Source organism: Leopardus geoffroyi, chromosome A2, assembly GCF_018350155.1.
Source record: "Leopardus geoffroyi isolate Oge1 chromosome A2, O.geoffroyi_Oge1_pat1.0, whole genome shotgun sequence".
In the NCBI taxonomy this organism is placed as follows: domain Eukaryota; kingdom Metazoa; phylum Chordata; class Mammalia; order Carnivora; family Felidae; genus Leopardus; species Leopardus geoffroyi.
The window spans coordinates 135,315,287-135,342,875 of record NC_059331.1 but is presented as its reverse complement, the minus strand read 5'-3'; the positions used below and the strand labels follow the sequence as shown (position 1 = coordinate 135,342,875).

The 27,589-nt window shown below is 37.3% G+C and overlaps 1 protein-coding gene across 5 annotated transcripts in view; it reads right to left on the bottom strand.

The window, feature by feature from the left end:
• The window catches only part of MET (MET proto-oncogene, receptor tyrosine kinase), a 112,956-nt gene that overhangs the window by 76,577 nt on the left and 8,790 nt on the right, over positions 1-27,589 (bottom strand). For 3 of the 5 annotated variants that reach the window (XM_045495392.1, XM_045495389.1, XM_045495390.1), the window contains 2 exons: positions 26,526-26,603; positions 8,993-10,209 (listed from right to left, as the gene is read on the bottom strand). In XM_045495392.1, the coding sequence (XP_045351348.1) occupies positions 8,993-10,209; positions 26,526-26,589 (1,281 nt within the window). In that variant the 5' untranslated portion in view covers positions 26,590-26,603. Of the gene's footprint in view, positions 1-8,992; positions 10,210-26,525; positions 26,604-27,589 lie in introns of those variants that run through there. The other 2 variants (XM_045495393.1, XM_045495391.1) reach the window with 1 other exon arrangement.

The following is a 27,589-nucleotide window of genomic DNA, read 5'->3' as shown; positions in this document are numbered from 1 at the left end:
ACAGTTCTACCTCTTGCGATATGTTTTTCTAAGTGTAAAACAGTATGTACTCATATCCAGAACTCACTTTAAAAAGCTGGTTAAAAGCAGCACCATGTAGTTAAGACCTCAAGTTTATGAAATAGGTAATAATTATAAGTTAATTAAATAAGTAGTTGGCCTTGTACTAAGGACATACGGCTTCTTCTAAAATTTTGGGCTTTATGTAAAAGTTAACTTTCACCTCCTCAGGGTGGTCTTTTGTGACTACGCTATTAAGTTTACATATTCCTCCTAGCTTACATTCACAGATTTTTATGTCCCTCACACTATATTTCATAAACTATCATGATATGTTTATTGGTGTGACTGGCTTCTTATTGACATCCCTCCCCTAGTGTGTTCACTTCAAAAAGACAAGAACCATGGCTATCTCATTCATCACTATAAGATCTGAAAGGTCAGGCACTCCATATCTACTGAGTTTCTTGTTGAATCTTGGTTGCATGAATAAAACCTTTTTTCTGTCTTTTGCTGAAAACAATGATCACAAGTTTTTGGTCATTTTATGCACTAAATAAAATGATTAGGTTTCTAGAATTGGCTTAAACTAGTAAGATGAAAGAACAAGCATGTAATGTAAGCAGCTTTCAAAAATGGAAAAATTTGCACATTTTACTGTCAAGATAATTTTTACAGATATTTGTTTTTGCTATTGACTGCCACTGCATTAGTGCTTGTATCTGCTTAATGCATTAGCACTAAATACTATTGATTCGCTCAGCTAACAGACCAATTTAATCTTTGCATTTTTCCCACTTGCTGAGCACCACCTCACCTATAGTTAAGTTAGTAGAGCAGTTGCTACATGCAAGTGTTAATCAGATTTTAAATTAAAAATGTCACTGGAAAATTTAATATTATACAAATTTACACTTTTCTGGTACATGGACACAAATTAAAGCAAATCATGAATAATCCATATATTTTGACATGGCAATTTAGCAAACTTAATTTTCATAAAATCAGCTCTAGAAAAGAGTGCTTAACAAATCAAAACTGACCTAAATTCACCCTTTTTACCTAGAGCATGATTTGAAATGTCACCTACCATTTTAATGTCCTCTGATTGATGAACATTTTGCTGATTTGCCCAAATAAGACAACTGAGGTCAGACTTCAGTCTGAACTCACAATTTTAATTTTTGTTTTCCAGCTACACTATTCATAAGGCATTTCCCCTTACTTGCGAGCACAGAGTGGTGAAAATAGCCTTTATTCTGTATCAGCATGAATTTCTAAGACGTTTTTCTGTCCTCTTGTTGAAAAACTAGAGAATATTTTTGAAATATAGAAGGTAGACACACTTCATCTGTTCTAAATTAGCCTAGGTTTAGGGTGATGTGCAGTAAACTTCTTCCCCAAGGCTTTTAAGAAAGGAAGTCAACACTGCTCAGCAAGCAATTCATATGCAAATGAACCAGCTTGGAACATTTTAGTTAGAAAAAATATATAATTAGCAAATTGGACTGTATCCAGGATCCCAGAATCACTTACCACATTCACTATTATTAAACACACACACACACACACCAACAAAAACAAACAAACAAAACACCCCAAAACACACTGAGGGAGTCTTAAAGATTTCAAGAGTAGCTGAGCCCTTGGTTTCATTCCCTTGATATAGGAGCCCTTTACAGCCCTCCCTGGCTGCTGGAGATGTGACTTACAGCACTTATCTGGGCACTGAGTCATTCTGGACTCTGTGTGCCCACTGACTCGGTATCTGTGCCAATCCATGAATAAGCAACGGGAGAAATTCCTCATGGGTATTCCATCCAAATTCTAACAGATCCTCTTTTTTCTTATTAGAGGAGATAACAGTGCAGGGTGGGATGACGACTGATAAGACAGAAGTATGAAGTAAAGGTGTAACACCCAAAATTCGATATATTATTCCGAGTAAAAAAAATCCATTATTACTCAAGGAGGTTAATATTTTTATCAAAATGCAGGATTCCACATGTTTTCATTTGCCTGTAATCAGTAGTAGTATAACAGTATGTAGCAGTATGACAACGAAAATATCGTGTATTAGAACTGTCTTGTTAACACTTCAGCTTTTCAAAAACCAACTTTAAGACTTATTTTTTGCATGAATGCCTTATTGTTTGCTACATTATTAGTTTTACCAAGTGAATCTCCATGTAGAACTCAACTACTTAAATAAAATACAGATCATACCACCTGCTTCAAAAGGCACTGAGAATAAAGAATTAATTTAAAATGCATTCATCACATCATGGATCAATATAATCCACAGGTAAAGCCTACCTACGTTTTTGATAATGGTTTCAGCATTAACTGTATTTCTTTGCTGTTATCTTATAAAAATGTCATGCCCTTGCTTTTTCATTCTTTCCTGGGGTGGACCTATGAATAAGCTACCAAATGGTTTAAAGAAAGGTTAGCAGGAGGAAGAGAGAGAGTAGAAGATATTAATGGCTCACTGTAACACATTTTCAATACCCTCTGGGTGTGCCCTGTGATCTCACAGAGTATCACAAAATTCTGGAAAGAAAATTATTTTAAATTATTTTTAATAAAATAATGCAATATGCTACTTTTCATGCGACGTTAGCATGTAGAATTCAAATAAGTAAGTTAGGGAGCAGCAACTCCCTGAGCCTGGGTGAGAATAAACGAGGTAATGGGAGGAGAGGAATCAAGTGTAAAATTAACAAATTTCTACTCAGATTTTTAAAACAGTATACTGAATCATTATACCTCAAGGATTTTCTTTTTTGCAAGATTTTGCTTTGGTAGCTATTACGTTTGGCTTAAGGCCAAGGTATCTAGTGTTTAGAATGAAGAATCCTCAAAAACATTTTTCATATAGGATAACATTCTCTCATTTCGTAGCATAGAAAGTAAGAAAACCCTGAAATCCGACTTCACATTTTTCATCCTTAATACAAAAATACTCTCTTGAGAGTGCTAGATTGTTTAAATAAGACATGCCAAACCAGTATAATTACATGGATGTTATTTGTAACACTGACTCCACATTCCCAGTTCAAATGGTGCGGTGTGTGGGAGATTACAGATACATGGCCTATAAAGAGTTATAAATCTTTGTTTATTTTATTAAATATTACGAGACATGCCCTGAGGATGACAGATCAATAATGGTCCTTGTGGTTTCCTGATGGAAAGCTGCAATTATTTTCTTCCATTACAACTTAAATGTAACCCAATTTTACTCATCTATCATTTTTATAATAGTAATAAAGAAACATCACTGTATGTTTATTTTTCTGCCTATTCCTATTATTCCTTGTTTGCATCTTGTTTTGATTTTGTTTTCATGCAAAATTGTTCTAATCATTTTGCTTTCTTCCTCAGATGGCTCTGAGTGGTGACCCTTTAACTTTGGCACTCCTTGAAACGGAGATGGAAAATTACTACTTTAAGTTTCCTTTATTTTGGGAAGTGGTTGGCTACTCTTTGAATTTGAGTATAAATGATATTTAAAAAACAAGGAAGCCTGACACAAACAACCTGTGAAGTTGACTTTTTCTAAAACAGCATTATTTGAAAATTCTTGAATGCAGAGTATAATTTAAATTACATAAGCTTAGTATCTTACAGTGCCATGGACAGTCAGAATTGAAAGTGGGAACAGGGGCACACCTTATAACTTCTAGCCTGGCTCTCCTCTCCAAACTACCACCACTCCCCACCTCTCTCCCTCTCTCTCTCTCCCTTTCTCTTTTTTGAACAATCAAGTTTTAAGAAGGACTTACATGAATTAAGTATTATGGAGGTAGGTCACTCATAACAGGTAGGAAGGTAAGTGAAAGACTTTCATGAGCAGTAGAACCAGAGTTTACCCCTTCCAGAAAATCCAATAATCTATATTTGCCTTTCTTTACATAAAGAATTCCTTACAATATTCCTTACAATAATAATTGCTATTTGTTAGGTGCCAAGGACTAAGCTAGGGTCTTTTGCAAACATTTTTGCACTTGTCTTCCCAATGGTATTGCATGGAAGAAAGTGAGTTCAGAGAATTTAAATAATGCTCTTGTGACCAGACAGGTATAAAATGATCAGGTACAGACCAGATCTCTTTGACTTCAGTCTTGTTCCTTTAGACCATGCTGTTGTCTCCCAAAGAGCTACATTTATGGTTCCTTTTTAAAAAAAAAAATATTTTAGAGACAGAGAGAGAGTGAGGGAGTAAAAGCAGGGCAGAGGGAGGGACACAGAGAGACAGAGACAGAGAGAGAGAGAGAGAGAGAGAGAGAGAGAATCTTAATCAGGCTCCACGCTCAGCACAGAGCCCAACATGGGGCTTGATCCTGAGACCCTGGGATGATGACCTGAGCTGAAATCAAGAGTGGGACACTCAACCGACTGAGCCACCCAGGTGCCCTGAATTTATGGTCATCTTACTGTGCCAGGTACTCTCTATGTATTATTCCCAATTTTTACAAAACCGTGTGAAGTAGGTTTTGTTCTCTGCATGTTTCAAACAAGGAGACTGAGGCTCTGAGGAGTTAAGTCATGCAGCAAAAGTCACACAGTTGATATGCAATAAGCTGGGACTTCTATCCAGGGGTGTCTGGCACCAAACTGCATGCTTTTCCCCCTCAACTGATCAATCACTGGTCATTAAGATGTTGGTGAAAATATTTTTTACTACAAGCCTACTCTTACTCTTCCAAATGCTTACATATGGAGCAAAACTTTGAAATGGGATTGCAAGAAAAAGTATAATGTGGTAATTGTTATTTTCTGGTTAGGTAAGAGATATTACAAGAACTCTTTTTCTAATTTCAACTCTGATTAAAAATCTTTCCAAAATGTATTAATCCAATTCTCTTAGTAAGTATAATTTAGGGAATAGGATGTTTGGAGAATTGGGGATTAAGAAAATTCTTTTATTCAATATTGATCCCATTTTTAAGGAACTGGGTCAATGTGTATTGATTCTAGTTTTCTCCCAGAGTAAATGTCATGTTAGTAAATCCCTTATATAATACTGTTGAAGAGTCCCATCAATGTGCTTAAAATGAACTGAATTTTTAAAAATTTTTATTTTATTTTATTATTGTTTTTCAGGAATAGAATTTAGTGATTCACCACTTACATATAACACCCAGTCCAGTACTCATCCCAACCAGTGTCCTCCTTAATGCCCATCACCCATTTAGCCCATCCCCCCCACTCAACACCCTGCCGGCAACCCTCCATTTGTTCTCAGTATTTAACAATCTCTTATGGGTTGTCTCCCTCTCTGTTTTTATCTTATTTTTGTGTCCCTTCCCCTATGTTCATCTGTTTTGTTTCTTAAATTACACATATGAGTAAAATCGTAATATTTGCCTTTCTCTGACTTATTTCGCTTAGCATAATACACTCAGGTTCCATTCATGCTGTTGCAAATGGCAAGATTTCACTCTTTTTGATTGCTGAGTAATATTCCACTGTGTATACATCCCATCTAAAATGAACTGAATTTTTAATACTGTTTATCCCCAAATTTGATTTATAAACTCTCCATATTATGGGACATTTTCTCAATTATTTTATTTTGAATAATAATGTGCTGTCTAGGAAATATGCATTAGACTAAAACAACTTTAATCAAATACCAGTTTAAGATGTTTACAGAGGTCAAATGATGAATGAGTAAAAAGGTGGTAACATATTTAAGACTAAAGATTTAGTATTTGTGGGTATTTAATCTCATAATTCTAAGTGCTAGAAATCACTGTAAACGTATCTATCCTTTAAGAATCATTCTCAAAAGCAACATAGAAAATGGTTACATTGTGAAGATCAAGAATTTATTTTTATAGAACTGATATAATCAACTCTAATATTACATGAATAGGTACATATATGGCTTAGGATAAGTTTCCAGAAACAACATCATATGCAGAATCAAAGAGTTCTGAAGCACAGACAACTTAGATGTGAAGATGATGTGTTCTGGAAACTATCAAATGACTCAAAAGAGGGCTTTAGAGATGTCACCAATATGAGAAGTATAGACCTGTTTCATAAAATGCGAGTGGGAAAAGCAACCTAATATGTGATCTGAAATAAGCCAAGTCAGGCTTATATACTGGCTGGACCCCTACAACTTAAAAGACCCTTTCTTGGCACTCTCTCCGTCTGATCCTGTAATAGAAACTCTTTTTGTACATGGCGGAAGCTCAAAGAGGGCCAGAAAACCCCTGCCATGGCTTTGTTCACACACTGAGGACTGGGCAGAAGCCTTAGCACAAGGTTACCACTGCAGTTTTCCTCGTCTACAGAGCACACAATAGTCCCTCCATAAAGATCTGATGGATTAGAGATGTTAATAACAAAATTATAATATATGTGTTTATTCACCAACCTTTATGCCAAAACCAAAGCTCAGTTCCAAGAAATTGTTAGACGGGTCACCTGATATCTTGCCAAGAAAAGTTGCCAAGACAAAATGGAGTCATCTTATTGCTTGGTCTTTCCAAACAGGTTTGATTTTGTAAATCATTTTGTTTTGTGTGAGTAAAGGCTCTCTAGGTGACCTTATTTTAAGATGAAGCTAGGAAATGACTGTATGCTGATTATTGGGAGAATCTGAGTTCTTTCTGTGGATTGGTGTATGAAAACTGACAATGTAGGTAGTTTCATTCTCAGAAGAATTTTGATATTTAGTAACCAGAGAAGATAAACAGGCAAATAAGTAGAAGAAGTTGGAAGGTATTTGTCTTTATGGAATTTGGCCAGTGCAAAACTTGGCTTCCCTGGTAGGAAGACTATGTTGGCAAGCCCCATCTGTTTTCCACAAGAATTTTGCAATGGGTATGATAATGATTTCAGGTGCAAATGGTGCATTTGGGGCATTTTTTTCCTGCATGCTAAAACTGACCTGAATTTCATTGGATAATCCTGACTTTTTGTTTCCCTTGGAAAATACTAAAGGAGTGAAAGGGATAAAAAAAAAAAAAAAAGTTCAAATTTATTTTGAGAATTTCTAGAATTGATAAGTATTTTACACAGCGGGAGGGCTAAAATGTACAAAATAAGAAAATGAGATATCAATATTCCCTCATAAGGGAAAGTCTCTTTTTAATTTTTAACAGAACAAGATTTAAATAGCAAAGTCATGTGCTTTAGAGGCCCTGGAGGAACTTCTAATAGAATCTTTTAAAACTCGTGTTTCTGATGTAATTTATTGGATACAAAAAAGTATTTTCTCTGGAATGCTATTAATATTACATTCCCCCCCCCTAATTTCAGGTTTCTGAAAGTCCTTTTGTTTCCTTCATTCTTCTGTATTTTCTAGTGAAGAAAAGGGGCAGCCTCATGAGGAATCTTTATTGCTTCTTACAGAGTTTCTGACATATATGATATGGATGCAGGGAGAAATAAGTCCTACTAGGGATTTATGCATGCATATTATTTTTTATTCCTAGACTTTGGAGGGGGAAGGAGGGAAGGTATGTCTTTAGTTCACTGAAACATGAATTCATTTTCTCAGAATTTTCTACCTTTATAAGAAGTTGTTTGTAGTTTCCATTTGGGGAAGTATCTCAGACATTTCAGCAAAAGTGAACCAAATGTTTCTGAATTCCTATGTCCTTGGTACCCTTCAGCATATTATATACTCTGTTTCATCAAGGAGATGCTTAATGTCCTTCCTGCTTACAATTTCAACCTTCTTTCTGAGGCTAAAAACTTTTAGAGTAGAGAGATTTGGATTTCCAAAGTCAAACCATCTATAGAAAAGCTACACTACTTGTTCATCCAATTATGATCACCATGGGTCATTATGTTAGGAGTAGCCAGGTTCATATGTTCAAATCTGGGCCCAAACCAAAAAGCCCAAGGACATAATGAACTCCTGTTTTGGTGCTCTTCTTCTAGTACCGAGTGATCTGATGGCTAGTAGGATAAACCCTCTAGTATAGCTGGTAGTTTTTACTACATCTAAATCAAAGCAACAGAGACTGTCCCTAACACCTCCTGTGAAAGTATCATTTCATGTAGGCTTAAACAAGCATTGATTAAAATATTTATATTTATAAATATCAAACACCATCCAGGTAAAAGTACCTAACTAGAAGGTGGTAGACACATGTCTATTCAAGTAGAAAGTCCATACATGTTCCAAAGGAAGGATGTGAGAGCAAAACTTTTGTCTAGTTTTCTAAGTTATTCAGAGAAGTGTATTCACACATTTAAAAATATTTTATTTATCAACATTTTACAAGAGATTTATTTTGTTTGTTTTTGGTTAATTTTCATGTAATGCCTAGAATATAAAGCATTTATTTGTATATCAGTGAGTGAATGGGGCCTTATAAGGAAAATGCCTTCAAAAATCCACAAATTAACTTGAGCTTCTTATTCTAAATGTTGTAAAGACTGCATTGGGATCTCAGCAATTGTGTTTAACTGTTATTGTGTTACAGTTTATGTAAATTTGATTAGAACTATTAAAACTTCTATGAGAAATAAGTTTAATAATCTGAAGTGTTGGAGCACCTGAGTGCCTCAGTTGGTTAAGCATCTGACTTTGGCTCAGGTCATGATCTCGCAGTTTGTGAGTTCAACCCCATATGGGTCTCTGCGCTGACAGCTCGGAGCCTGGACCCTGCTTTGGATTCTCTGTCTCTCTCTCTCTCTCTCTCTCTGCCCCTCCCCCTTGTGTTCTCTCTCTCATAAATAAATAAACATTAAAAAAAAAAAAAACAATCTGAAGTGTTGACAAACACGTAAACCCAAACTGTAAAATATATTTTCTTTTAGAACAACATTAACTTTTTCTCAAGCTATGATTTTACAATTAAATGAATATTCAATATTTAAATTTTCTTGGAAAGAATGTACAAATATTTTGGAAAAAGATCATTTACCAAGCACCAAAAAGCCCTTGATATTCTTTTCAGACTGCTACTTATTCTACTTATACCTTATAATTTATAAGTGGAAAATTAATGTGACTTACCCTATTAAAGCAGTGTTCGTGGTTGGGTCCATAAAAATGTTGAAGACATCTCACGTTGTTTTTGTTTACAATCTTGTTGAAGAATTCATTGACATATTTGATAGGGAATGCACAGACGGCAGAGCGATTCATTGGTTCAGCAGAATCCGGCTTGCTTTGTGCGAATACTCCATAGAGAATGTCATCATTCAGGTTGGCACCTATTTGCTTCGCAAGGTGGGCCCCAGGCTTACTGACATATGCAGCTTGGAGAATATTAAACACTTCCTCCCTTGTGGATCTCTTTCTTCTCTTTTCTGTGAGGATACATTCCAGAGGCATTTCCATGTAGGAATGCAATCCAGAGTCTACAGAACAGAACCTGATTATTCTTGTGTGAAAAGTCTGAGCATCTAGAGTTTCTCGCTGGACTGTCAAAAAGTAAATAAAACGGTTGCTTTCAAAGGCATGGATGTATTTAATAGGGTAGGAATCTCTGAATTCAGGGAGAACATCAATATAAGACTGGTCTGTTAAAAACTTAAAGCCATCTTGAGTTTCCTTTAGCCTTCTCACTGATATTGAATGCAATGAATGATCTGTTAGGTAAGAGGAATTTACGGTATTGCCCACGAAGAAGTTGATGAACCGGCCCTTTTCAGATATCAGGACTTTGGTTCCCAGGGCACTCACCACACAGTCAGGACAGTGGCTGGACTCTTCGTCTGCCTGTGGGGAGTACATGCAATGAACTTTTGACAGTATGTCAGCAGTATTGCTGGGTGGAAGGACATGTCGCTGGCAGGTCCCTCTGTGGACACTGCCACAGCTAATGAGTTGGTCGTCATAGTACGTGTCAATAAGTAGAGCCATGTTGATGTTATCTTTCCAAACACCACCTGATAAATTGGCTTTGTGGCTGCAGTCCTGACATGGGAAACAATCTGGGTGTTCCAGCACGGGCCCAGTCTTGTACTCAGCAACCTTCTGAAGGTCTTTGTCATTTAAAACGTAAATATAGTTAACTGCACCAAGGTAAATATGATGCTTGTGTAAAACAACATTCTGGATGGGTGTTTCTGCAGTGAAGTTGGGAAGCTGATACTTCATGTTCACATTCATCTCAGACTTTACTAGTGCCTCTCTGCACTCTCCATAGCTCTTCTGCACCAAGGTAAACAGAAGCACAAGGATGCCAGGTGCAAGCACAGCAGGGGCCTTCATGGTGAGAAGCTTATCTGCCAAAACATGTTCAAGGCGAGAGCAGTTTAGTTGTCATTAGAAACAAAGAAACTGAAAGAACTATACCAGTTAAACTATTAGAAACAAAGCTTCCTAACTGGAATTTTTACATCAAGTGAAAACAAAAAACTCTAGCTGGTTTCACATAAAGATGCATTGTACAGATGGACATGACTCCACATAGTTTAATTTTAGAACTCAAGCCAGAACGAGTAATTTTAGAGAACCATTATGAGATGCAAACAATGTTCTGTATTAAGACAATACAGCAACTAAGTTAGACTCATTTAGCAATAAAGTCAGAAACAGCAAGTTTCTTTCTTAACCGCTTGCTGGTTGTTTAATGTGGTTTAATATCTGTGGTTAATGACTAGGTTGATATTTAAGCCTTCTCAGTTAGTCAAGTAAAGGAACTGTGGTTCAGATTCATTTATTCTAGAAATCACAGCAGGCATTGTTTTCTTGGGAGCATGTAGAATTACTAGTCTAAATTTAGCTTCCTTTTGGAAGAAAACAATCATAAATTCTAGAAGCAATATGATCACATGCTGTTTATAGGATTTTGTGTGCAGAGGAAAGGTATGGTTATAATTTGGCTATAGCAGACCTATTGTTTTGGATAGACAAATGCTTAACTTAATGTGAGATCACTAGAAACATAAAAACAGCAAACTGAAAATGTATAAAATAAAATGTTCAGGGCTAAAGTCCTAGAATTATTTCTCAGAGAAAAACAACATATTGTTTATTACCAAGTCAAAAGCTATTTAGTAAAAAAACAAAAAACAAAAAAAACCCACATTATCTTAACATTCCATTGTATGCACATGGACAGTATTTCTAGTTTTCAACGAGTGTATTTGTTTTTCAGTTTTGAAAAACTTAAGGTACGCGTTACAAACCTTGTTAGTTCTAACTATAAAAGTTGAAGGCAAGGTGGTAGGTTAGAAAGGAGAGGACTTAGAAGGAATAGAAACCAAATAGCTATTACTCTTTCCCCTCATTTTTTGGTGCATAATTCTGACAGGACAAAAGGAACCTTTAAAAACTTACTAGGCATTATAACTATGCTAAAGACTAACCCTAGGTCTACAAAATCTAACAACTAGTATGTGCATGGCTCTGTGCTTGCACTATGGAAATGGGATGTGGTACTTACTCTTCAGTAAACCTACAGTGTGGTTGAGAGACAGCACACATACAAAAATAACAAGAATGCACAGCATTATAATACCCTGCATAGCACTAACCAAAGCTAAAAGCATTAAGAGAGGGGGGAATAATTCGTACTTAGAATTATTATGATTATGAGCAGTGTGTGCAAAGATACAGAGGCAGGAAAGAGAATATGGCATGGCCAGAAGAACTGCCCAGAGGGCCCAGAGAACTGCATGTAGTAAGCCCAGAGAAGCCCAAGGAAAGCAAATGGGGGAGATAAAAATTGTTGGAGCAATATTCCAAAAAGAGTAAAAAGAGGCACTTTCAAGAGCCTAGAACATAAGAGAGATCACTCTTTCTGAGACAGCAGGTGAGGATAAGTCAGATGAAGATAAGTACAGACACTGAGGGAGCTCAGGGAGTATGACCTCAACATTCTAAAAATAAATTAGGGTATATGACCATCACTGAAAGTAATGGTTACAGAAGAGGGACTAGGTTCTTCAGATTGGAGAAAGAGGTTTAGAATAGCTACAATAAGGCATGCAAAAAGAGGTCAGCAGGAAATGAAAGTAAGGATTGCTTAATAGCTCCTAAGACAAAACACAATGTGTTGTGGCTTTCTCTTCAAGTAGAAAGAGTTCTAGTTGGACCAGAGGGCAAAGCGAAGTGTCATTAAGGTGAAGAAGTGAAAGAGGTATAAGCCATATAATAATAACAATAACATGTACTGAAAGCTTACCATGTGCCAGGCATTCTGCTAAACCCTCTGATTTACTCTTTATAAACACCCTTTTCTTTTTAGGTTTATTTATTTGAGAGAGAGCGAGAGAGAGAGAGAGGGAGGGAGGGAGAGAGAGAAAGAGGAAGAGGAAGAGAGAGAGAAAGGGGGAGAGAGAGAGAATGGAGAGCACAAGCAGGGAAGGGTCAGAGAGAGAGAGACGGAGAGAGAGAGAGAATCCCAAGCTGGCTCCATACTGTCAGCTCCGAGCCCGAAGCAGGGCTCTCACCCATGACCCATGAAATCATGACCTGAATTGAAATTGAGTCAGAGGCTTAACTGACTGAGCCACCCAGGCGCCCCTATAAACACCCTTTGAAGTAGAAAGTATTATTATTCTCCTCTTCCAGATGAGTAAACTAGCCAAAAGTCACACAGAACCAAATTCAATCCCATGTCTGCCTGACAGGAATCCGTCCAGGCTCTTAAATGCTTCACTAGTACTGAAGCAGCTTCCTGAGCTAAGAAGAGAGTGCACTGGAGCAGAAGTTAGACAATCAGAGCCCTGGGTCTTGCCCTTTCCCTCCCTAGCTGTAGGACTCTGGATAGTTCATCCACCTCTCGATCCTGGAGTGCAATATCTTCACACAATTGTTTTAAGTATGAAAAAGAGATCTCATCTTTGAAAGCTTTGGCCGTTATACAGTGTATATATAAATGCAGGGTGTTGTACTTGGTATTTACATATGTAATTCCCATTGTTTTGAAACGTACTAGAAAATTTTTGGCAATAGTGGGGGGAATGACAAGAAGTAGAGGAAAAGAAGGGTTTAAAACAATTTTTCCTCTGAGAAGACAAAATTAAATTCCAAACAAACTATAAATATGTGTCTAAAACTTCTAGAATATATTATGGGGGAAAATTAAATGAACTTCTTGATATGGTATTAGTGTATCTTCTAAAATTGGGAACATTAGACTACTACATAATTTATCACTGTATTTTCTTTAGGAAATATAGTAAAGAAAGAAAATAAATGAACCATTACTAACAAAAGAAAAAAAAAAAGCATTACAACTAATTTGTACCTTAGTTGATATCCATTAATGCAATGTGGAGGGTGAATGACTTTTTCCTTTAGGCTTTCTGAAGGAGCCTTCAAAACGAACTTTTTTTGTTTTTAATCTGAGGTATTAAATTATGTTTTAAAAATAAGGTCCATATCTTTTTTTTTTTTTTTTTTTTCAACGTTTATTTATTTTTGGGACAGAGAGAGACAGAGCATGAACGGGGGAGGGGCAGAGAGAGAGGGAGACACAGAATCGGAAACAGGCTCCAGGCTCCGAGCCATCAGCCCAGAGCCCGACGCGGGGCTCGAACTCACGGACCGCGAGATCGCGACCTGGCTGAAGTCGGACGCTTAACCGACTGCGCCACCCAGGCGCCCCAAATAAGGTCCATATCTTAAAGTTGGTATAGAAGTCACTCACAGTAAGTACTAAACCTCAATTAACTAGAATCCAAGAAAATGTACAAATATACTAATGGGCTTTGTTGTTATCTCACTTGATGAGAAGGCAAATCATAAGAAAACCAGTAGGGAAGGAGGATATTTTTTCTGTTTAAGGGGGGAAAAAAACATTGCAGAATATCCCTGGAGTTAGCTAACCCAGTCTTCTTCATCTTCTTTACATTCTTTTGATAGCAAGCAGTGAAGCCATATTTCAGACTGAGAAATCAAAGAAAGGTTATTTTTTTTTTTTAATTAAAGCAAATAACCAGGGCTAGAGCCCATTGTCAACAATAGGACTTTTAATTAAAATACAGGTTTCTGTTTAATCCTCAGATAATGAGAACACTTAAACATCCCATTTCCTTGATCATTTCAATTAATTAAGTCTCCTCCCCATTAACAAAGGTGTATGTTGGTTAGACTAGATCTTCTCCAGGAAATGTCTGTCTTTCATAAGGAATGGAGGAGGGACACCTTCTGGAACTATTTCTTGCTGAGCTATGTAGCCTGATGACACTGCTGGTTAAGTAAGTGGCAGTTGAATAGTCAAGTGCACAGACTCTGGAGACAGACTGCGAAGTTTAAAACCATTTGCTGTCTGTGTGGCCCTTGGGCAAATAACTTCTCTGAGCCTCTGTTTACTCATCTGAGATATGGGAGTGATTGTAATTATCAGTGAATCTCAGACTAGTAGGGGAGACAGACAGACTGCAGTTTAAACTCAATGTGGAACGGTCTATGAGGGTCCCTGAAGGGGAGCTTAACCAGGCTTGGGGAGTCAGGTAGGCATCAATCAATCATGTCTTTTCCTCATAACGCATCCAGAATCCTGAGGTGTAGCCTGGGGGAGAAACTAAGTTTTGCTTGTCGCAGTGCAGCCAAATAGTTGTATGACCCAAAGCCAGTCACCCAACTTCTTTGGCCTCAGCTGCTTTCTTATTTGCAAAATGATAGTGTTGAACTCCTCATGTGCTGGAGCCCTCTGTCTCATGACAGCCTATTGCATGCATCTCTTCCCAACTCTGAGTTCAGTGACCTATCTTGAAATCCACCTTGGGTGGAGTATTTACACCACAGAAATTGGCAAACATTACAAATCAGGGCTTTTTTCCTTCCCTGAAGATTATTAAATATTTATAAGCACACTTCTGGGCTGAACTAATGACCTCCAAAAGTTATTTTCTAACTGTAATAATTTTCAACTCTGAGATTGTTTTTTTACAATTACATTCTACTTCAATGCTATTGCATTGGCATATATTGCTTTTTCTTTTCTATCTATATAATCTGCCAGATCGGGATGTGTGAGCAATTTTAATATTTATATTGGTAGTGATTCCAGAAATACTTTCATTTTTCATACATTTTTGTCTTGATACATTTATTCCTGTGATGTGCCTGGATCAGGCTTTCAATATAGAATGACTTTTTTACTGTTTCTGTTTATTCTTTCTTTCTGAAATAGTGCTAGCCATCTAACCAACTTTGAGCTCCTTACTAAAAGGAACACGTAAAGATGATTCAAACAGATTGACTAATTCATTCTGTTACCATGTTGCACACATAGCAGGTGAAAATGAATCATCCATAAAACATTTCTTTATTTCTTTTCAGTTGATAGTTAAGATAATCTCACTGGCAAAACATTTCCTGGGAGTAATTATCTGAATGGCACCTTGGCTATTAAACTCTTGGTATTTAGGAGTATTTCCTCTAAAGAGATTACTCTGTTAGCTAGGAATATCAGCTCAGCCTAAACTTAAGACAAACTACTCCACTATGTCTGCCATCTATCTGCCTCTAGTTTTCTCATTAAACTAACTTACATTGGTTTTTCATTCCCCAGAAATATATTTAATTCTCGAAGAATTTATTGAGTTGCCACCTGTGCCTATCACTATTACTGCTGTTGTCATTACTGTCCTCCTCATCAATAAAAACCGATCACAAAGCACATGTGTGTTGTATTCAAGCACTGATATCTCAGGAAAAAATACCACAGGTGTAATGGAATACATTTGTAAGAGAAATTTTCTAGACTTTGACAGAGAGAACTTTGCTTTCTTTAGGAACTGATTTTCTTAAAATCGTAATAATTTACAATTACATAAATAGCACTATATAGTTTACAAGGTACAGTCAGTTACATCCCCACCTCGAGTCTGCATAATTATAAGGTAAGCATTATTACTGTGTTTTCAGATAATGAAACTGAGATTAATAGAAGATAAAATATTATGTAAAATGTAGTAAACATGCAACATAGTTCTTGTTTCTAATTTTTTAAAACATGTATCGTGCTTATTTGAGCTGTTTTAAATTATTTGCATTTCCTAGAAAATATTTTTATTCAAAAGCACAATATTTTGGTAAACATTTGTTTTTACCTACCCAGTTCTCAATGTCTCTACTACTGGCAACTCGTTTGAAAACCCTCCCCCTTCTATCTAATGGGGCTGTCATCACATAGCTTACCTCCTTACCACAAGGTGAGCTTGCAGACCAAGCTGGCCTTTCAATGAACTTTTCCTTTGATGCAGAGCTTGGTCAGGATAAGCACGTGACCAAAGCAAGACCAATCAGAGTCTTTTTAAGATTTAATACATATACTGGGAGAGGACCTCTCTCTTTCAGAGATCACAAGCACTAAAAATGATGTTAACTTAGAGCATCTAATGCCCAACTTTGGCATCCATTATGTGGAGAAAGCCTGACTGAACATGAAACTGACCCATGTGACAGGAGAACCCAGACACGGAGAAAGGGAAGTTCTTGATGTTATTGTTCAAGCCTCTGTGCCCACCATGTGTAAAACTAATGGAAACCAGTGAAATCTTTCTTCCTTCCTTTCTCTCTCTTTTTCCATCAGCAGTTTCATTGCGATTCTTTTATTCCTTGCTCCTAAATAAGTCCTCACCAAACAATGTCCAGTTGAAAATACTACAAACCTCTGAATTCAAACACAAAGTCAAGTGCATAAAAGCAATTTTAAGTAAAATATTACAGTAATTAGAACAAAGATGGTTTGCTTATTTACTTGAATAATTAAATATTTCACTCTGATGGGGCGTCTGGGTGGCTCAGTTGGTTAAGTGTCCGACTTCAGTTCAGGTCATGATCTCATGGTCTGTGGGTTCCAGCCCTGCATCAGGCTCAGTGCTGACAGATTAGAGCCTGCAGCCTGCTTCAGATTCTGTGTCTCCCTCTCTCTGCCCCTCCCCCACTGGTGCACTGGCTCTCTCTCGCTCTTTCTCAAAAGTAAATAAATGTTTAAAAAATTTAAATATTTCACTTTGGATTTAGAAACATTTATTAGTTAAAATTTCTGAGGTGGTATACTAGTTTTTTCCTGCCATATAATTCCAAATTTTTTCTATATTTACATAATATAACCTCAAGACAGAAATAATGTATCTAAGTGAAGAGGCAAGATATAAAAAGCAGAAAACATTTCAATCCTGCTTTTAAGTATATAAAAGGGATTTACGATGATGGAAAATGGCCGAGGCCCCATATTAAGGAAATTGCAGCCATAAAAAACAGTCATAGCTAAATCTCCAGGAGGACTTGCCAGAGTGAAATCCTAAGAAAAATTCTTAGCCTTCTCCACACTTATATTATTTCTATTAACTTTAAAAGTAGGCCCATAAAAGCAAAGTTAAGAGATTCTAATAGGAGATTCCTGATGTCATTTAAAATACTGTATTTATAAACATTCACTGCATATGGATCATATTATATCACACAATATTAGTCAAATGTTTGTCAACATCCATTGGACACCATGCACTTATCTAGATACTGAGAGTTCCCACTCTCAAAAAAGTATACAGTCTGTGGACTTGAAGACAGAAAGATAAATGCTAAAAATCTAAGTGTATAACCTAAATTGAAAAGTGAATGGATCTACCAGGCTGTTGAGAAAGCAAATTTTAAAACATTCTTTGTTGAACATTGGATTCTTATACCTAAAGATTTACTAGCGTTATGAGCATCAAAAAAGCCTAAATTGACTTTAGAAAGATAAAACAATATGCCATGTCAAAAATCCCATCTAATGTAGTCAGATACTACTTTGACAATGATTTTTAACAGTAAGTTGAGGACAGAAGAAATCTTGAGGATTTTTCAGCCTATCCAATTTCTCTATAATATGACCACATTTAAATGATCTGAATACTCAGGGGTCAATCCTACGACTGATATTTACAAACTCTTTTGTTTGACAACAGTCTTCCCAACAGTTCATAAAACCTACTAGAAAAGAGGTGAAATGTAGTGGAGAGAGTATGGGCTTTGGTGTCAGAATTTGATGTGATGTGAATCTGGGCTTTACCACTTACATACCTTACGACTGTAAGTGTCAGTTTCTATCTAAGGCATCGGGATAATGATACACATCTTGTGGGTTGGCCATGAAGGTTAAAGATAAATCATGAGACACTGGCATTCATTCATGCAGCATACATTGGCATTCAATAAATGTGGCTATCATGCTTATCCTAAGTTGTGTTTTAGCCAGTTTTTGCCTGCCTTCATCAAAAATGAGGAACTTGGCACAGTCTAGTGGGTGAGCCCACTCCAAATGCTTGGTGACTATTTCATCACCTTAATCCTCTCAGTTTAAATACTGTTATTTCTTATTTTCCCACACTTTGGCCATTTGTGGTTTTTCTCTAAACCTGTCAAGTTCCTGAAGTCGCTCTTAAGTTGCCCTCCAAGACAAAGACCATGGTAAAAGTCTTCCACTCTAAGGAAGGACAACAAAAAAGGAAAAATTACTTTACCACTTTAAAGAAGAGTAAACCCACACCATCACTGAAGTTTTAGCAAATAAAGATACAGGATTCCCAGTTAAATTTGAATTTCAGATAATAATGAATACTTTTTAGTATAAATAAGTCCCATGAATATATTTAAAATTTTTTTTTAATGTTTATTTTTGAGAGAGAGAGAGAGAGAGACAGAATCTGAAGCAGGCTCCAGGCTCTGTCTGAGCTGTCAGCACAGACCCCAATGCAGGGCTTGAACCCAAGAACCATGAGATCATGACCTGAGCCAAAGTTAGACACTCAACTGACTGAGCCACCCAGGCACCCCTCCATGAATATATTTTATGTGACAATCCTAGTTGTAAGCAAATGGAGAAAAATCAGGGAACAACTACCCTTTTTACTAACAGAATTCAGATTGAAAAGATTTTGGCCAAACATATTTATCTATTGGAGTAGAACAGTATTTTTAAGGTTTTTAGCGCACATATATGTTGCATAACTGCATATGATTATTTTGTTTCTGTTGTTTTGTTGCTATGTGTCTAAAACATGCTGTTTTCAAAGTGATTATCTGTACACAATAAAATTTATTTGTACAGTAAACTTTACACAGTAAACTGCTCCTAACGGGTGATTTTAAATATCATGTGAAGATACAATTATGTGAAAGGGAGTAAAAATTCTTTTTTTTTTTAATTAAAAATCAAGGAAAAGATTTGTGTGCTTGTGGAGAAAAGTTATACTATATAAGGCAATCTGTCATTGACACAAAATTTCTGGAACAAAGAAAGTATCTTTAGATTGATTTGTATACTTAATTTATAACAAAAAAGCTTACTAAAAACCACATATGGGTGGCTATAGGAGAAAACAAGTTAGACTAAACTTGGTGCAATAATAATTTTCACACGTTATAATTAATTAATGTTTTAGGGGCTCCTCTAAACATTGAGGCTTGATTACTACACAAATGTTATTTCTTTGAAAAAGACCTAAATAGTGCTTTTATTCAGATCCTTATCCAATACTGCATCCTTTCTTCTTCCGAAAAACATTTTTAAAGTTGAAAATCATAGAATTATAGCGTTAGAAAAAGCCAACTGTGCATTTTCTAGTTGTAACATATGACTGAGACCATTGTCCAAATCTGATCTGGTAAGAACACAGATAAAAGAATAGAATTTCATTATATTCTCAAGATTATCCTTCATACATTCATAATCTGTTAGTAAACATCTTTGTCCTTTTAAGAATTGCTGAAAGTATTCAAGTTCTGGGAAAGAAGAATAAATGGACATTTGTTTTAACATTGTACATACTATAAAAAGTCCTATTGAGAAAATACATTGAATTGTCAGAGTTCTGAATGATTGGAAAGGCTTTTGTCTCATTAATAAGTTGTAGGTCAGACAAGAACGTTTCATTACCCTTGAAAATGTGAACACTGAACTTTCACTGTTAAGAAAGTGCTAAGAAGCTTGAAATCCTATAAAAGTACTTAAAAATAATTTTTGGCCTAATGGATAGGTGTAATTTTATAGTTTAGATTGTGCAGAAGTGCTACCAGGTTTTCTTCAATTAAGCCGGGGACAGTGAATAATGAGAAAGTACAAATCTCACTTGAGAAACATCTTCCTAAGCATGTAAGTTAAAATAAAATAAGCTTAGCAACTTTTTCCAGTTGTATTCAAGCACAAGGTTGGAATACGATAAACCTGACTGAATAGTGAGAATGTGAAGCACTAAAGGGAGACCAGTTAGAAAGGAAGCTGGTACATTACTCATTAATGAATCAGACATATTTCCCTTCCTCAGTGTTTGAAAATGTCCCCAGCATAAGGCATGGTGAATTCCAAGTGTGGGGAGTTGTGCTCAGAATTGGGTCTATATAACTGATGAAACCTCCTGTGGTGTTACCTAAAGCAGAAATCAAATGGTTGTGAGAAAGGGTGGTGGTGAGTAGATCCCATTTGTGTCCTGGTGGCTGTCATGTAAAGAGGAACCAGCACCTAGGGAAAGAGAGACAATGGGAGAGGCATGGGGGTGCCTAAACTGGAAATATACAGTCAAATCCATGTGATGTGGGCATTACTCTGTAACACTAATTTCACTAAGTTCTTTGGGTAGGTCTGAATTTTATTTTGCTCATACCTGAGTACTTTTCTTGGAAATCAAAGTTAGCAAGTAGATTCTCTCCCAGGGGAATGAACTAGGGACCTTTTTCAAGATAAATTTTGTCAGTATATAACATAGTCTTTTTCAGGAAAAGTAGAAAAAACTTTTAGAAATCATAAAAATACCATGAATGGAAGGAATAGCCAAACCTATCACATTTTATATAGATGTGGATTCCTTGGCTGAACATAATGCAATTAACAATGTTGGGAGAAAAATTAAAAGCATATAAATATCACTACATTGAGTTCAATATATAATCAGAGAATAAAAGAGCCAAATAAACTTTCTATAAAAATCTTAAAATACTTTTAAAGGGATAGAGAATGTCAAGCAAAAGCTATCCTTGTAAAAAACAGAACAGTACAGAAAATAAGTACGTAGGTACAAAACTCAATTTCTAAAACTCAGTAAATAATTTGGATCCTTGAAAAATCAATAAACCAAAAGGCGAGGACATTAGGACAACTTAAAAACAACTGTGCTCAGGATTGTGTTTATATAACTGATCAATTCAAGGAAAAATAATCCAGGGCATTTGTGTTTGTGTGTAAGGGGGAGTTGTGTGTGTGTGTTTGAGGGAGAAAGAAACAGAAAGAGAAAGGAGAGGACAAGACAAAAAACAAAAACAAAAACAAAAACATTTCAACCATATCAGTGTTGCTCACTGACTGGCAGTCCCAGCCTCCCACCCCACTGTGCTATAAAGTGCTATGAAGACAGGTGCACATTGCTAAAGGAACACAGAGGGACAAACAGCTAATTGTAGCCGAGAGGCAGAGCCAAGGAGTATGTTAGCATGGAGATAATACTTGAGCTGGGTCTTGCAGGTTAGGAGTTGCTTAGGCACAGTGGAGGCAGGGGACAGGCAGGACACACACACACAGGCACGTAGAGGAGAATGTGCAGGGCTGTTCAGGAAGTTGGCACAGAGACTATGTGGGCTGGGCTGGGTATGGACGAAACTGAAAGATTAGTCCAGGGCCACATCATAGAAAGCCTTATACATCCTGTTGAGGGATCTGTAGTTTATCTGTAGTAAAGAGTCACTGGAAGGTTTTAAGCAGGAGATGGAAATGAGCACAGTACTTGTAATTACACATATTAGACAATTTTGGTAACAATGTGGTGAGTGGACTGGAGTGGAAAAAAGCTAGATGCCAGAAGACACAACAGAAGGTCACTGCATCTGTCCAGGCAATTGAAGATAAAGACTGACAACAGTGAAGATTCCCTGATCTGTATCTTCATCTCTTTATCTCCAGAGTCCATAAATCCATCTCTCAAGCATGAGTTTTGTTATGTCCAACAGCTATTTAAGACAGATTTAAGCTATTTAAATCTGACAAATATTAATTAAGGCCTTAATATGTGTGAGGTACTTAGGGTGGGGTGGGGGTACATCAGTAAACAAAATAAACAATCCTGCTTTTACGAAACTTACTTTCTAGCAGTTAGATACAGAAAACAAATTATACATGTAGCGTGTTACAACGTGAGGAGTGTTGAGCGCTACTGGAAAGGCAGGGAGAGGGAGAGAGAGAAGGAAGGTGGTGGGAAAGGTCTGTGGCTTTGAAAAATTGAGGAGGTAGCTTTTAAGGAAAGAGTTGAAGGACAGGAATTAGCCATCTGTGAAGAGATTTCTTTTTTTCTTGCAGAGGCAAGAGGGACCAAACTGAAAGCATGCCTGATGTGTCTTATTTGTTAATAAAACTGGACTCTGGTGATGGGGAGATGAGATCAGAGTGGACAAAGAATCAGACCATACAGGGCCTTGTAGGCCACTGTGAGACTGGGTCTTTTACTGGAGTGAATGTGGGTGTTGAGCAAGGCAGTATATATATTTGAATGGAATCACCTTGACTGTGTGTGTGTGTAAGAAGACTGGTGGTGGCAGGGGGATGGGATAGGGCAAAAATGGAGAAATGAAATCAGCTGGGAGACTGTTGTAGTAGTCCAGGTGAGTGATGGCGGTAGCTTGGGCTAGAGAGGAAGGAGTGAGTGATGAGAGGTAGCTGAATTCTGGTTATATTTTGAAGACAGAGCTATGAAGATTTGGTAAAGGAGTTGGAGATAAAGTGTGCAAGAAAAAAGGAATCATGAATACTCCAAATATTTTGGTTTTTGTAACAGGGACAATGATTTTGCCACTTACTGACATGGAGTAAGAAGCTGGTGGGTGGACCAAGCCTGGCAGAAATGTATGACAATCAGGCAGTTTAGTTCTGTTCATGTTTGAGATACTTTTTAGGGAAGAAAGGTCTGTACTAGAGATTTAAATTGGGAAATTGTCTGTGTAACGATGGTGGTATGAAAAGCCATGAGATTGAATGAAACCACCAAGGAAAGGAGTGTAGAGAATGCAGAGGAAGCCTGTCTGCTGAGGCACACCAAACCAGGAGGCTGAGGAGAAGAAGGTGAATGAGAAAAGTAGACTAAGAAGAAACAGTCAGATGTTCTTCCCATGAAAACTTATTTTACCACTTCAAATCCTATCTCAATGCCTAACATTCCCACTTTTCCAGGACATCACCCTTGACTCCATAGGTGTTTTAAACATGTTCATCTGCTTCCACTCACAGTTTAAGGTGGTATCACTTCTTGCCTGGATTACAACAGCTTCCTACCTGGTATTCCTGTTCTATTCTTGCCCCTGATCATCCATTACTCAATGTACCAGAGATATCTTTCTAAAACGACAATCTGATTATGTCACTTTGCTGTTTCAAAACAGTTCAACTTGTGGCGGCTGGGTGGCTCAGCTGGTTTAGCATCCGACTTTGGCTCAGGTCATGATCTCACAGTCTGCGGGTTCGAGCCCTATGTCGGGCTCTGTGCTGACAGCTCAGAGCCTGAAGCCCTCTTTGGATTCTGTGTCTCCCTCTCTCTCTATGCTCCTCCCCCACCCCTCTGAAAAATAAACATTAAGAAAAATAAACAATTAAAAAAAACAGTTCGACTCCTGGGGCACTGGGTGGCTCAGTTGGTTAAGCGTCAAACTCTTGCTCTCGGCTTAGATCATGATCTTACAGTTTGTGAGTTTAAGCCCCATGTAGGGCTCTGTGCTGACAGTGTGGAGCCTGCTTGGGATTCTCTCTCTCCCTCTCCCTCTGTCCCTCTTACCCGTGTGTGTGTGTGTGTGTGTGTGTGTGTGTGTGTGTGTGTACTCTCTCTCAAAATAAATAACTTAAAATAAAAAGCAGTTCAACTCCTTAGCACATGTTAAAAACCATTCATGATTTGGCTTCTGCTTAACTCTCCAGCCTTGCCTTTTGCCATTGTCCCCCTAGAAATCTAGGCTCTAGCTATTTTCCCCTTCTGCAAGTTGCTGAAGTAGGCCATGAGCTCTCCCACTCTGGGTCTCAGCACATATGGATCCCTCTCTATGGAACACTTTTGTCCTCACCTTCACCTGATTAACTAACTCTCTTCAAGTCTCATTGTAGGTGACACTTCTTTCAGGAAGCCTTCTCTGTTGCCTCTCTCACCCTCTAGAAAGAGTAGAAACTGTTCCATGTGCTCACATATCAAACCTGCCTTATCCTTAGTTACACTTTATTATGTTGAGTTGTAATTTACTTGTTTGTAACTCCCACTAGACTAAAAGCTCCATTTTTATCCCCTAGCAGTACACAGCACTTGGCAAGGATTTGTTGAAGAATGGATAATGAAATGAATTAGTAAAGAATGACCCTGTACAAAGACTCTGGCAGTATGGATATAACAGAAAAAAAGAAGACTAGATTAGAAAGATATTAAAGAGATAAAATTTATGTGACAATGATCTAACATGGATTTTGATCACAGGGGAAGAATCAGAAGTCAGGGATGACTAAAACATATCTATCTTGGTGTCAAAAACAAAGGTGAGATAAATAGGCAGAGAAAAGTTATGGGGCAAAAAAATAGTTCAGTTAATAACTCTGAGGTATCTGTTGGTCATTCAAGTGCAAGTGTCTATAAGGTAGCTAATAAACTTTTTTTTTTTTTCAACGTTTATTTATTTTTGGGACAGAGAGAGACAGAGCATGAACGGGGGAGGGGCAGAGAGAGAGGGAGACACAGAATCGGAAACAGGCTCCAGGCTCTGAGCCATCAGCCCAGAGCCTGACGCGGGGCTCGAACTCACGGACCGCGAGATCGTGACCTGGCTGAAGTCGGACGCTTAACCGACTGCGCCACCCAGGTGCCCCTATAAGGTAGCTAATAAATGGGCATGGTGGTCTAGAGCAGAGAGAGTCAGACATGACAATTGTGAATCATTGGTCCATCAGTGTATTTGAAGTAATGGAGGTAAGTAAGATCACATATGGGCATGTTCAGTATGCAGAAAGAAGGAATTCAAGCTTTAGATATAAAGTTGAAATCTAAACTCTAAAAAGAAAAGTTTGAGTGGTATTTCAGAAGCTAGAAATTTCAAAAAGGAGGAGCAATATGTATGGTGTCAAATCTCACATGGGGGTCAACTGGGATAAAAACAAGTGTCCATCAGATTTCACTATGAGGAAGTTGCTGGTTATTAGAGTGAAGACATCTTCTTGGTAGATGGGAACAGACTGCTTGAGTGGAATGAATTAATGAATGAGAATAGAGACAATGAGTTAGAAATTATTTTCAAGATTTTTTTATTTAAAGGATAAGGCAGAAATAGAAGTGAATACTTAAGATAAATACTTAAGGTAAATGTATAGTAAAAACCCTATCAGAATGTCTGGATTTTTTTTTTTTTTCTAGAAGCAGCAGCAAGTTGAGTAAGGGCTGAATGAAAACAGTGAAGGAGATTTTAAAAGATGGTAGGGGTGGGCAGGGAGGGTGGGACAGATGAAGCAAGGTGCTCAAAGATGTGGGAGAAGAATAGAATCAAGACCACAGGGTGAAAAGACCATTTTATCATTTGAGACAGAAGCAGGGAGGTAATAACGGGTATATGGAAACCATCTGGGCTTCTGTTTACTCTCCAAACCATAAAGGGAGATATTACACTGAGAGTAAAGGAAGCAGAAGAAAGAAAGTTTGGAATCATTGTGGGAATGGGGGAAAATGGGCAATGACCAAAACAAAAGTTCTCTTGAGGTGATACTAATCCTAATGCACAATGCTGATTTCAGTTGAGTGTCCAAGCAGTCAGCAAGATAGATTTGGGAATTAAATGGTTCCATAATCATGACGTTGGTAGTGAATTCTTATAATGTTTATATAACTCATCAGATATATGGGCCTTTATTAAAGGGCAATGCTAGCATTTGATTATTTTTATTTCAAAGCCAGTTTTATTAAAATCTACAAGGAATAATTTCATAGAAAAGAAAACACACTGAAACAGATACTCTGCTCTCTTTTCAATAAAACCAACAATCTGAAGATGTTAAAGAAATGAATCAGATATAATGATCATCTAACTGTGAAAATTAAAACCCATTTAGGAATTGTGAGGGAGGCTTGATCTTAAATACCACTCTAGTTACTCATTCAGAATCTTTAATAACATTTGGAAAGTAATTAATCAACTTATGACATAGACTCAAGGGCTGTCACATTTCATTGTCGTTAGTGAAACTGGGGTTTTATCTGCACTCTTCTGGTGATTTAAAGAACAATCTTTTTTGTAAGCTTTTTGAAGAGCAGAAGAGTGTTTAAAACAATTGAATTCTGACATATAGATTTCAATGAACAATCCAAGTATGTGTTAGTAAAACTGAAATACAGTTTAGAAGTATCTTAATTTTGACATGACAGAAAGTGAATTTCTGAAAAGTCCAAAATGTGTATTTATTTCTTTTAGGAAGACGCTTTTTCTGTCAACAAGCTTTACTTTGGGTGCTTCTTTATATAATTCAATAGCACTTAAAAAAAAAAAAAAACAGCTAGGGTAGTAATATTTTAAGCCCAAAGGTTCATGTAGGCCCTAAATGATTCTATTTGTCTGGTGTCTCTATCTTAACTAGACAATGGTCAGTCCATGAACTCACCTTGGACAGTGTAGCAGCAGCTGAAGGGGTTCTGTCTGAATATGAGACCAGAGTAAGGTGACATCTACTCACTTCCGTCTCTCAGAGGAGGAAAAAGACAAAAAGTGAAGGCAGACCTTGATAGGAGCTTTCCTCAAATCTTTAGACCACTGTCTGAGTTCGTGTTTAGAACATAACAAATGTAATTATTACATACACTCCAGCATGAACTCTGTGTAATCAAAGCCCAAAGAAATGGCCTCAAGATAATATCTGAAAGTAATACTAATATATATCCACAGCAGATGGTATTCCAAGGGAGAATAGTTATGGATATAATTTTGAAGGCCATAAGCTTTGATCCCAAGAGTAACTGATGCATTATAATGAGCTGATATGCTAGAAAATTCTGGTCATGAACATCATGTAAAATACTTGTAAGTTTGGTTTTAAAACTATGAATTCTTCTGAGAATACAGAATTTCATTTGTAGTGACTGCAAGTAGCTAATAGAATGCTTAGAGCATGTCTCCAACACTCAGAATAAAAGTTCCTTCTACTTCCTGCTACGTATCCTTGCTATTCTTATTGGTATCTGAGGGTAGAACAGACTAAGAGTTCTGATCTAGGACTGGGCAAATGATAGCCTCACTTCTCCTAGAATCAAACCACATGTGACAGAGGAAGTTCAGACTTTGCTTACCTATCACATGTCCTACCATTTTACTGTGAGTATTCCTGCATTCCCCACTCAGTTGTGCCCAGCCTTTTTCATATTCAGAAGGCAGCAGCCTGATTCCTAATGTGACACTCTCCTCACAACCAGCACTGCACCCAAGCCTGTGACCCAGCAATGTATCCACCCATCTCTCCCCTCTTGTAACCTCACTGATCCAACACCCATTAAAACTTCCAGGTTTTGGGGCACCTGGGTGGCTCAGTGGGTTAAACATCTGACTCTTGGTTTCAGCTCAGGTCATGATCTCATGGGTTCATGAGTTGGAGCCCTGCATTGGGCTCCATGCTGACAGTGCTGAGCCTGCTTGGGATTCTTTCCCTCTCTCTCTGCTCTTCCCCCACTGGTG